This window comes from Sceloporus occidentalis, unplaced genomic scaffold, assembly GCF_023333645.1.
Source record: "Sceloporus occidentalis isolate IW3139 unplaced genomic scaffold, rSceOcc1.0.p SCAF_4, whole genome shotgun sequence".
NCBI lineage: Eukaryota > Metazoa > Chordata > Lepidosauria > Squamata > Phrynosomatidae > Sceloporus > Sceloporus occidentalis.
The window spans coordinates 193,501,826-193,514,642 of NW_028316984.1; the positions used below are offsets into that span (position 1 = coordinate 193,501,826).

A 12,817-nucleotide genomic window follows, 5' to 3' on the forward strand; every position below is an offset into this window, starting at 1 on the left:
TATGGTGGTAATATGAGGGCATTGTCCCTCCAAGTAAGAATCCTGCTTTCCCAAATGACATTTTCCCTCAGTCCCCAATGATCTAACATTATAGAGAATGAGCCAGTGAAAACTGTTCACACTTAGACCTCTTACATTTGCTGTATTTGCATTCATTCCCTTGGTCATTTCCCCTTATCTTTTCTTTAAATGCATGACCAGTATTTCCTCATGCTCAGCTGAAGTTTTTAAGTTACATTTACAGTAATGCTAGAAATTTGGAAGCCAAAGGAACCATAGAATCATAGAGTTGGAAGAGACCACAAGGCCCTCCAGTCTGACCCCCGGCCATGCAGGAACGCACAATCCAAGCACTCCCAACCGATGGCCTTCCTGCCTCTGTTTAAAGACTTCCAAAGAAGAAGACTCCATCACACTCCAAGGAAGAGTGTTCCACTGTCAAAAAGCTCTTACCATCAGAAAAGTCTTCCTCTTGTTGATATGTCTCTTTTCCTGTAGTTTGCATCCACTGTTCCGGGTCTTATTCTGTGAGCTGCAGAAAACAAACTTGCTCCATCCTTGATATGACATCCCTTAAAATTCTTATTTTTTGGATCAACGGTTGAATCCACAGATACAGAGATGGTGAACAGGGAGGGTCCACTGAAGGTGAAAAGGTCCTGTATTTGCCTCAGCTACAGTGAAACTATTGAATCAATGGGGTTTACCTTTCAACACTTGATTCAGTGGGTCTACTGAAGCTTTGAGTAACAATGGGATTCAGGCCTATGAATTCTGTTTTTGAATTCATTCATCACTCCCCATTATCCCGCTCTAGTATTTTTCTTTACATTCTCCACTCATATTTGAGCTAAGATACACAGAGTTGCATTGACAGATTGTTGACTGCCATTCATGTAGTCAAAGAAAGTTAACTGAGGGTGTTGCTGTTTTATGGGCTTGCAAATGTAGATATAAATGTTATGGTCTATGAAACATTGGCAATATAATGGGTCAGCTGCAGCTGTGAATGTAGATATTGTACTAATGTTTTCTTTACTGTGAGTTCTTTTTAGTACAATTTTCATTGGAAAAAGGTATATAAACAGACAAGGAACAACAGGAACAATTTGTCATGGTAGAGATGGAAAGAATAATCACAATGATTCATTCTCAGGGTGAAAAAACTTGGGAGAAGCAGTTGGGAATCCCCATCAAAAAGGATAATAGAACAGAAAAGAATGTGGGGTGATTTTCTTCTTGTTATTTGACATCCCAAAGTGTTGAACATAAATTATTCTATGGAGAAAAACATTCTTTAAATTTTTAAAATATTTTTGCAAAAAGCCTATCTCTTTCCTGTGTGGAAACTATTATTTCCTATAGGTTTTCCTATACAGGTTTTCGCACAAGAAAACACACTTTCCTTTGCATAATAAATCCTACACAACATTGTAGACTGTTTGAATATATGGAGAATACTGTGGAGGGATACTCATTTTTCCCCCACAGTGAGAAGAAAGCTACTTCAACTATTAATCCTTGCATTTGAGTACAAAATCATTGAGGATTTCCAAACCCATGGCAGAAAGCATGGGTTTCTTTCCACAGAAGGACTCCCACAAGTTGTTCTTAGATGCATAGATGAAGACATTGGCTTTGTCAGATGGAGCACACCAAAGGACCAGACATACATAGTCTCAAATCCTGTTGGTACACTATGGTTGGTAACAATATACTAGAATAAATTGTGACAGCAGGAGGAAAATGGCAACAAACATTGTGGCCATGAAAGAAGTACAACAGGAATGGCTTTCCAAAGCTGTTGAATGATCTTCCCAAGGACATGTAGTTCCTCAAGGGAGTTTTTGTAGCTCTCACTTCCTCCACACTCACCTTTTCTCCCCTCACTCCCTGAAAAGAAGACTTGACTCCTTCTTTGGTGGCTTTTAAATAGAATCTGGATGGCCATCTGTTGTACTTTGACTACTTTGATTGTGTATTTCTGTATGGCAAGGTGTTGGACTGGATGGCCCTTGTGATCTCTTCCAACTCTATGTTCCTGTGATTCTTTGATTCTCTCCTGGAAGACTCCAGGATAGAATTGCCAGATCAGGATCATCCCAGAACCCGAGGTTTCTGGACCAAACAGTTCTGGAACATTTTCTGCAGCTATCTCTGGTTGGGAAAGCCTGCTCCAGAGAGTTCTATATCCCCCCTGCAACACATTTTAAGAGCATATGAGGGAGACTGAAGTGAGAGAGGATTATCTCCATGGTGCTTTGCCCCATGGAAGCTGTTTCATAGCATTCATATTTAGCTGAAGAATGGGAAGCAGGCTTATGTATACCATGCCCTTGTGCATGCATATTATCGCGTATATACTCAATTATAAGTCAACCTGATGTATAAGTCAAGGTCAAGTTTGGGGGCTAAAATTATGGATTTTGCCATGAATTGTGGCAATATTGGTCCATGATTAGGAACTGGACCAATATAAACAGGTGCAGGATGCTGAGCTTCTCTGTCAGAGTTTATCTGAGTATCCTAGAGAAAAGCACGTTGCTCTGACTCCCTTGGACTTTCTTGCCTGGAACCCTGCCTCTTGACTACGGACGTACCTGAAACCCTTGACCCTTGGATTGAATTGCTGACCTGCTTTCTGGAACCCTGGACCCTTGGTTTGCCTCCTGACCCTGCTATATTGGACATTGGACTAGTATTTGATATTGGACTTGGTTTCTTGCTTCTCCAAAGAGCATGTGTTTGTTTGCCTTTAAAGCTGGTCTCAGCCCTTATCAGTAGCAGTCCTTGGCTGCTTTCCCAGACACACAACAAGGTGAGCCCCATCCATCAACAAGTCAGGTTCTGGTGAGGAATTAAAACAGGGGTCCTTCTTCTGATTATGTAGCTGTAAAGAATTTTTTTTAAAAAAATCCAAAATATTCAAACACCCTCCCCCCCCCATAGTTTTCAAATGCAGACAAAAAACATGGACAATCGGACGGGAAAATGCCACCCCTTTTTGCTGTGTACCATTGCCACAGCAACCAAACAGTGAGGCATGGCTGTGCAACAAAAAGGAGCCACCTAGAGCAGCTCCTTTTTGCGACATCATAAGAGCTATGCTGCAGGTCTTAAGACGCTGCTTCCTGGAAGAGATGTGTGGGCGTTCAGACACCCACACATCATCAACACGCTCCCTGTGTGGGCAGTGCCACTCAATGGTGGCACCACCCGCACGTAGTAGTGTTGGTGCGCGATCCCAAGCCCTACTAATGCCACCAGGACACCACTTCGTGGCAGTCTGTATCGGCTTAAAGTCTGGCAAGAAGAGTCCTGGTCTGATGAGAATCTTTGCAGTTTGGAGCTTCTTCTTATGTGCCTTTAAGTTGTTTCTGACTTATGGCAACCATAAAGCAAACCTGTCATAGGGTTTTCTTGTCCATATTAGTTCAGAAGGGGTTGCCTTTGCCTTCCTCTAAGGCTGAAAAAGTGTGACTTGGCCAAGGCAACCCAAGTGGGTTTCCATGGCTGATTGGGCATTTAAAAACTGGTCTCCTGGAGTCCTAGTCTAAAGCTCAAACCATTACACCACATTGGTTCACAGAAAATGCTATAATTGGGGGTGCATTCTGCATAAAATTCACTCATGGAAGGAAGGAGTAGCCCACAAATGTTCAGGGAGGCAATTCCAAGAATAAGGAGCAGCAAGTGGAAAAGGACGAAGTTGATCTAAGGAAGAAGAAACCCTTGGTTGACTGAGAAGCTTAGAGATCCTAGAATACCATTCTTGATCAGGCTGGTAAAAAACAAACCAACCAGGAGCCTGGAAGATCTGAAGAGCTAAGTTGTGTAAGGCTTTGAATGTTAAACAAGAAGCTTGTTCTCAATATTAGAATTTATTTATTATTTCAACTTTTATTTATTTATTTATTTAATATCCTGCCTTTCCTGGGACCCAGAGGAATTCACAACATGACTTCCAACAATGCAGAGGAACATTTTTTGCAGGAATATAGTTTGTGTATTCATATAGTTCTCTTCATTCTTTCCCTCGCAACACCAGATTTTCCCCCTTTTTAAAGAAATGCATTTTCTTTATTTTTCCTCCTCAATCCCCTTTATCCCCCTCTCTTTTTGCTCCAGTATTTTAATAAGATTTTGTTATCTTTTTGTCAGCAGTGTGACTGCTGAGTGTCATTATTGTATTTTGTAAAGCGCCTGGAGCACCAGCTGACAGCCGTGTGTGTGTGTGTGTGTGACATATAATTAACATTTTTATTTGATGTCCCCTGCAGTTTGCACTGCAAGTTACAGCAGACAAAAAAGCAACTGGTGGCTTTTAAATGAAGATCTATGCACTTTGTATTTGGGTCATAGCAGGGAGATAAAAGCATCTGGCTGTGTTTTGCTGTTTCTTTTCTAGCTGTTTCCACTAAACTCTAATAAGCACATTGTGGCTCTAAATTATCCTAAGCAGCTGCATTAACTCCAGGCCAGCAGCAACCACATCCTTACAGTATTTGTGTTTGTGTGTTTTTTAATGAAGAAAAGGAAAGCTTTGATCATCGAGTTCATTTCCGAGATTAACTTTCAGTGTCAAATACTGTCCCCCTCCTCCTTCAGCCCAGTAACTACCAGTACAGCATTATTGAAATCATTCTAAACTGCAGAGGAGAGATGAGTAAATGTGGGCTACACATTTATTGAATTGTCAGTTTGTTGTTGTTGTTGTTGTTGTTGTTGTTGTTGTGTACCTTCATATATTTTCTGACTAGCAGTGACCCTAAAGTGAACCTATCATGAAGTTTTCAGTAAATGTATTTTTTGTTGTTGCTGTTTTGTTTTATAGAAAAGAATGCATGGACATTAGTGATGTAGTGGATAGCCTGTTTACTGGGTGGAAGATGAACCATTTGCTGCTTAACTTGGGAGGGGAAATTAAAGACAGTATGGCTGAAATCCTGCATTGTTGTCACAACTACAATGATAGAACTCTATGGCTGTAGTTATGATTGATTTTGCTTCCCTCCAGCTTACCTTTATGGCTTGGCAGCACCCCCAATGAAAGGTGCTAGAGATCAGAGCACACACAAATGATGTCCACAGTACACTCCTGGTCATGCAGTGCCTTGGGAACAGGCAGCTGGAGAGATCTCTTAGGGTCCTGCCACAACTGCTTGTTCCAACATACCCTGTGGCTGGGAGCATGCTGGGGACATCATTTCCAGGATGTGAAGATAAGTTTGCGGAGTTCAGGACCATAAATGTAAACACCCAGCTACTATAGTATTGTTAAGTCCAGCTTACGATATTGTAACTGCTGCATGGGGATTCTAGGAGGAAAGAAAAAAATTAAACGCAACTTGAAAAATATATATTTAAAACTAAGGTTGCATCTTCACTGCAGAAATAATGCAATTTGATCCCTAACTGCCATGGCTCAATGCTATGGAATCCTAGGATTTGTACAGTGGGCCATTCATTATCTGCTCGGATTTGGTCAAGTCCCATTAAATGCAGTGGGGTAGTAAAATAGCAACCCTTATATAAAATGGCAAAATCAAGGTTTGCTTATTGAAATTTATATTTTTTTTAAATATTTTCAAAGCATGGATGCTTGAATCTGTGGATAAAGAACCCATGGGTATGGAGGGCTGACTGTAGTTATTTGTTATTTGTTGCTGTTTTGTGAAATATTTAGTCTTCTCTCTCAGAGAGTGCTGGTACCACAGCAGACTACAAATTCCAGAATTCCATAGCATTGAGCCATGGCAGTCAAAGCAGTGTCAAGCTGCATTACCTTTGTAGTGCAGGTTAGACCTTAGTTATGAATGTGTAACTAATCAGGCAATGTAGGATATTGGTAATCATCTTTAGTGTGAAAAAAACTGCACTAAAACACACTGCGATGAATGTTTTGCACTCTTCTTTGTGCAAAACATTGTACAAACTAACGTTTGGGGAGACAAATGAATTTTTTCCCCACATAACAATCCAAAATAAGAAAAATCATCGAAAGATACACCAAGTCAGTTACAATCATAGCCCATGGGGAAAAAGACTTTTGAAATGCTTCACTCTCACAAGCAAGCATGAACAAAATAAGAAAGATTGACATCTCTAGTTGCTACATGTTCCTAATATTATTAGGTTATCTTTGAACACCTGCATAAATCACTGTGAGCTATCTGAGCCACTTTGAACACCTATTCAAGTACTTCCAGTTCTCCAGGATGTTTATACCTGAAACAAAAAAAGCCTTATTCCAAGTGGAAGTGAAACAAAAGAATGCCAAAAAATGAGCTGGATGACAATTTTAACTTGGAAACTGCAGTCAGGAAGGAAGAGGAAGAAAGGATAGTTATTTGCACTTTCTCCATCGGCCTAAGGATGTATCTTCATTGCAGAAATGACGCAGTTGGACGCCACTTTAACTGCCATGGCTCCTGTGAATTGCCCTCTTTGTCAGAGAAAGGTAAAGAACTTGTAAAACTTGAAATCCTAGGATTCCATAGGATGGCACTACAGAACTTAAAGTAGTGACAAATTGCAGCATTTCTGCAGTGTTGGTGCACCCTCACTGGCACCCAGTTCTAAATAAATACACATAAAGACTGAGTGTGTTTTGTTTGTCAGATATTCCTTGCATTTATTTCTGCCATTTCATTGACCTTTTGACATGCTCTCAGTGGGTTCACTGTGTATCATGCTTAACAAATGATGCAGCTATGATAATACACATCAACAAACATCAGCACCACTATCTTAATTTGCTCCTCTCAAGTAACAAGGCTGTTGGTCATTCTGCACAGAAGTATGTGATTGTATCTGTTCTGCTTTCTTTGCTGGTTTTAATCTTGAGGAAATGAATTCAAAAATTATGCTCTGTTTAAAGACCTCCATCCATCACCCTCCGAGGCAGTCTGTTACACTGTGCATAGTTATACAGTTGCTAAGAAGGGATAAACTAGGGCTGCAATCTGGTCAGTGTCTTTGTTGTAGATTCATTGCCATCAAGTCAAGTTGATACCTTGCACATGCATAGATTGTCAGGGATGATGGGAGTTGTAGCTCTTCACCTCTGGCTCGAACTCACCACCTTGTTACGCACCGGCGCTGACCAGTTTTGGCCAGTGGTTAAAGCTTTGCTCTAAAGCAGCAGAGTTACAGAGAATAGGCTGAAGACCCTGACAAACTCTCCAAGCCTTCTCACTCTTGCTTGCACAGAAGTCTTCCCACTTCTTCAGGATCCAGCTGGCTCTTGTATCTTCACCCAAGACACCAGACAACTCAGTAGTCTTATATAAAAGATCTACATTATTCTACTATATACAGCTCCAAAACTATCCAACACAACTCCTCACTACTATCCAATACTACCCACAAAATACATTAGGATTCATAGTCATTATTATAGTCCTTGGATCATACCACCCACTCTTGTCAGTTTCCACCCAGTGGGCGTGTACATCCACTTTCATTGGTTCTCTTGTTTCTACCCAGAATTGATGATTTCATCATCTCAGCCTTGACCACTTAACAATTTTCAGGTGTGTTCAATTATCCACTTTGCATTTCTGTCCTTGGCATTCAGGACTTGTTAATTGCATTACCATATACACCTGTGTGGCTCTTAATTGCTTCTTCTGAGTCACCCTGACTCTCACATACAAGTTTTATTTCATTCACTGTATATCCCATGTTGCATTTTCCTTAACATAGATTTCCCTGTGGAAGTGATCAGATATTTTGGTCTCATGGGGTTTTTTTAAATTATTTTTTTATTCATTCAGTAAAATTAAAATACAATGTACAGTGCATATTGAAAGCAAATATAAGTATATGTTTATATAAATTTACAAGCAGTTGGTCATTCTAAGTAAAGCCCATTTTCTTTTATCATCTTAACTTCAACATAATCTCTAGCATTCCACATTCATGCGCTCTCAGCTCACAGAAAGTTATATATACAGAATTTGCTCCTCCTCCTGTAGCCTAGAAAACATAATATTTACATTTTTCCACACTTTTATTCTTCCTGATTTTGTTTGCTATCCATTGATGATGATGATGATGATGATGATGATAATATATGATTGATGAAGTTATATTCTTATATTACATTGTTATCAGTACTATAAATATCTTTTTCATCTAGTTGAATCTGTAGGTGTTTCAGAGAGTTCTTTTTTCTATACCACAAATTTCCCCCAATATTCTATAGCCGGAGGCCAATCTTTTTCTACTTTGCTTGTTGATTTGTTATTCACTTAAAAAAAAAAGTCAGCCTGTCCATTCTGGTCTCATGTTGAATGTCCAGATTCAGTGCATGATTGCAGAACCAGAGTTGCACATTTGGTGCCATTATGCATTCCACAGGGCAGGTGTGGGTGTGCACTGTGCATTACACATGCAGATGTGATTGATTGATTGATTGAAAATTTATTTCTATACCGCCGTTCCTGCGGTTTACAGACAGTACAAATATAATATAGTACAGATTAAAAGAAACAATCATCCCAATAAACCACCCCGATTAAAACCAGCATAACTATTAAAATCCACATAGAATCAATCAAAATTACTAAAGAGTTAAAAATCCAAAGCAATACGAAACAGCAATACTACACAACAGTACACATAGGGGGAACAGTCAGGACATGTGGGAGAAAGCTTGACGGAATAACTGAGTCTTCAGGTTCTTCTTGAACGACTCCAGGGAGGGGGCTGAGCGGAGCTCTTCAGGGAGGGCGTTCCAAGATTGCGGGGCTACCACAGAAAATGCCCTTTGCGCAGTTGATACATATTTTGTCTTGGGGATGCTCAAAAGATTTTTACCCCCTGACCTGAGTGTGCGGGGCGGATTGTATGGGGAGACGCGGTCCTCCAAGTACTCTGGGCCCAAGCCATTTAGGGCTTTATAGGTAACGACCAACACCTTGTATTGGGCCCGGAAGCGAATTGGAAGCCAATGCAGGTCTTTCAGTATCGGTGTTATGTGGCTGGTCCTGGAGCTACCAGTGACCAGCCTAGCAGCCATATTTTGAACCAACTGCAGCTTCCGAGCTTGGTACAAGGGTTGCCCCATGTAGAGCGCGTTACAGAAATCAAGTCGAGAGGTTACCAGTGCATGCACCACTGTTTCAAGGTCCCCCCGGTTGAGGTAGGGACGCAGCTGGCGTATCAGCCGAAGCTGATAACAGGTGCTTCTGACTGTCGCATCCACCTGAGAAGTCAGGTGAAGCGACGAGTCAAGGAGCACCCCCAAGCTGCGGACTGAGTCCTTTATGGGGAGCGTGACCCTGTTCAGGACCGGTGGACAAACCTCCTTCCCAAGACCAGGAGAACCTATCACAAGTACTTCCATTTTCTCTGGATTCAGGCTGAGTCTGTTTTCCCTCATCCAGCCCATTACCGACTCCAGACAGGCATTGAGCGGAGAGATGCCATCCCTAGTCACTGCATCAGTTGGAGACACAGAGAAGACTATTTGGGTGTCATCAGCGTACTGATAACACCGCGCCCCGTGTCTCCGGATGATCTCTCCCAGCGGCTTCATGTAAATGTTAAATAGCATAGGGGACAAGATCGCTCCCTGAGGGACCCCAGATGTAAGGGCCCTCTTATCGGAGCGACAGTTCCCCAGCTCCACCATCTGGAATCTACCCGAGAGGTAGGAAGGGAACCACTGCAAAGCAGTGCCCCCGATACCCAACTCCCCCAGGCGATCCAGAAGGATACCACGGTCGATGGTATCGAAGGCTGCTGAGATGTCCAAGAGCACTAACAGGGACACGCTACCCCTGTCCATGCCCAGTTACTTCATGTAACTTTACGTTTTATGTGCATGCACATTTGGTTGCACATGTCACAATACACCAATGAGAGAGCATTGTGTAGCTACACATAATTCTATGAGTATAATGTTATTCACTGGAGTTGTATGCCACCTTTTACTTCATGTAACTTTACGTTTGCTTTGCAGAGGCACTAGAAGAAAACGTTTGTGAATTGTGACTTCCCAGTAATGTAACTACAGCCTTCAAATGGATACCAATGATACAAAACTGACCAGTTCTAACTCCTGAATGTACAAGTCCACTTATGAGGACATAACTCCCATGCAGAATTCTGACCAGTCTGTGGCCACATCTGTATGGCCCCAAAGGCCTGTTTCCCCCTCCTGCTGGTTTTGGTGGCATTCTATTTGGAAGATGCATGAACCAAACCCAAGTTCTGATGTCAGCAGTCCAGACAAATCCGGCACATTTAGCATTATTTATTTATTTATTTATTTATTTATTTATTTATTTATTTCAATTATTTATATCCTGCCTTTCTCCCACACTGGGATTCAAGGTGGGTACAATGGGATTCAAGCATCAGAACTGGGGTATAACACCCTTAAAACAAATTTTAAAAACCTATCTTGTACTCTGGAACTTCTGGGAAGTTCTGGCACTGTCCATTCCTGCACTGGGATGACTGTCTACACAAGTGTTATACTGAGCTACTGGCACACCCACCACCATCGCAGGTCACTCACTCTAACATCAGAAGAAGGTGCCCAGCCATATGGTGTTTCTTTGGGCACCTTGTTCAGACTTCAGAAGCAAGTGACCCATGGCAGTGGCAAATGCACCAGGCTCAGCAGGATGCCTGTGTAGACAGTTACTCTCATGCAGGAACAAAAGGCCAGGTAATGGGGGAGGTTGGTGCAGCTCTTGCCAGTATATTGTGGGCTGCAATATACTGGCCAAAGCAGACAGAACTTTGTTTCTTCATTGTAGAATCTCAGCCAGAATTTAGATAGCTGTTCCACCCTCAGCTGTTTGCCGCAGTCAACTTGAGAAATAATGGAAAAGAACGAAGTGGGTGTTATACTGGCAAAGCCCATAGTATTTGGTTTCAAACACTGTGTTAGTCTGTTTCAACATAAAATGAAAACAAAAAGCTGGCATGAAAATGAAGGAAGGAAGCAGTCCCTCTGAGGCTGACTGGTTTATTTTAACATGAGCTTTTGTGGATTAGAGGATTGACATCCATGAAAGCTCATGCTAAAGTAAATCAGTCATTCTCAAAGGTGCTGCTTGATTTCTTCAATGTTCTCTCTTTTCCGTTTTACCCATAGAACTTAGTTACATACAAGGCATTATTTCCTTCTTCACCTCACTAGAAAAGTTTATTTGTTTCTTAGTATGTATCCGGTTTTTCTCCCTTGCAGATAATCTTCAGAAAAATCAGTGATGTCAAAAAGGAAGAGGAGGAGCGCATGAGGCAGAAGAATGAGGTGACTTTGAGCATCCCTGTGGACCATCCTGTAAGGAAGCTCTTCCAGAAATTCAAGCAGCAGAAGGAAATGCGAAATCAAGGCACAACGATTATTGACCCGGAGAGGAACACCCTCCAGGTGGAAACCCGGACCTTGCAGAACGGCGCCGCCATCACTGGCACGAGTGTGGTCACTGTGTCTCAGATCACACCCATCCAGACATCCCTGTCCTATGTGAAAACCAGCGAGGCTATCAAACAGAATAACCGGGAAGCCTTAGAGCTCAAGCCCAACACCAATGGAGAACAAAAATGCCTCAAGGTTACTAGCCCCGTAAGGGTGAAAAATGGGAATGGGAAAGGATGGCTTCGGCTAAAGAATAATATGGTGAGCCAAGAAGAGAAAAAGGAAGAGTGGAATAATGTCACCAAGGCAGAGTCCATGGGTCTGTTGTCTGATGACCCCAAGAGTATCGACTCAGAGAATGGGGTAAATAAAAACCCATTGAGGAAAACAGACTCATGTGACAGTGGGATAACTAAAAGTGACCTTCGTTTGGACAAAGCTGGTGAGAACCGTAGCCCTTTGGAACACAGCCCTATTCAAGCGGATGCAAAACACCCCTTTTACCCTATCCCTGAACAGGCCTTACAAACTACCCTCCAGGAGGTTAAACATGAACTCAAAGAAGATATTCAGCTGCTAAGCAGCAGGATGGCTGTCCTGGAGAAGCAGGTGGCTGAGATTTTAAAAATACTGTCTGAAAAAAACACGTTACAGACACCTTCTCCAAAATCTCATTTATCTCCTCAGCTACCATCCCAAATATCTTGTCAGGACATTTTTAGTGTCTCAAGGCCAGTGTCGCCAGAATCAGAAAAAGAGGAAATCCACTTTTAATATACACCTGTTTCTCTTTGTATACTAAAGGTATACCGTGAAATGGGCATGCACACAGAGACATACACAGACACGCACACACACACATATATAGCATATCTATAGAAGTGCCTATGTATGTGTCCGTGTGCGTATGTGTATATATAGAATAAATTATATAGAGATATATAAAAACATATATTTTCACTTGCATTCATTATGACTTGAACACAGAAAAATGGATTTTGATATGTACATACTGCATGTCCAGCTGGATTCTGGCCTGCCAAAGAAAACAGTTATTAACATAGATATTGCTTGTATAATATGCAGTTGACTGCATGCACACTTTCAATTTATTTATAATCTCTATTATAAAATAAAAGGATGGATTTTGTTTAAAAAGAGAGCGATTGAGAGTGAAATGTCCTATTTCAAGAGCCAGGGACTGTATTGATCTTAATGTTTTTAAATGAATTGGGTCCAAGATACTATATCATGGTCTATATTGTATAACTTTACAAATCTTAAGCTGTGTTGAAGAGATAGAATGAAACCCTGTTAGTAGCAACATGCATCAGGCATGTCAGATGCTCATCAGCCACTTCTGATCCACATTGGGCACTTCAGATGTGCACGGGGCTCTTCTGATGTACATTGGCTTCTTTTGATGCACATTGG

At 41.5% G+C, this 12,817-nt stretch overlaps 1 protein-coding gene across 1 annotated transcript in view; it reads left to right on the top strand.

Annotated features, from left to right (window-relative positions):
• LOC149315212 (voltage-gated delayed rectifier potassium channel KCNH5) overlaps positions 1–12,516 on the top strand; it is a 244,103-nt gene extending 231,587 nt beyond the window's left edge. The window contains exon 11 of the mRNA XM_089522753.1: positions 11,210–12,516. Within this exon, the coding sequence (XP_089378879.1) occupies positions 11,210–12,157 (948 nt within the window). The 3' untranslated portion in view covers positions 12,158–12,516. The remainder of the gene's footprint in view (positions 1–11,209) is intronic.
• The last annotated feature ends 301 nt before the right edge of the window (positions 12,517–12,817 follow it).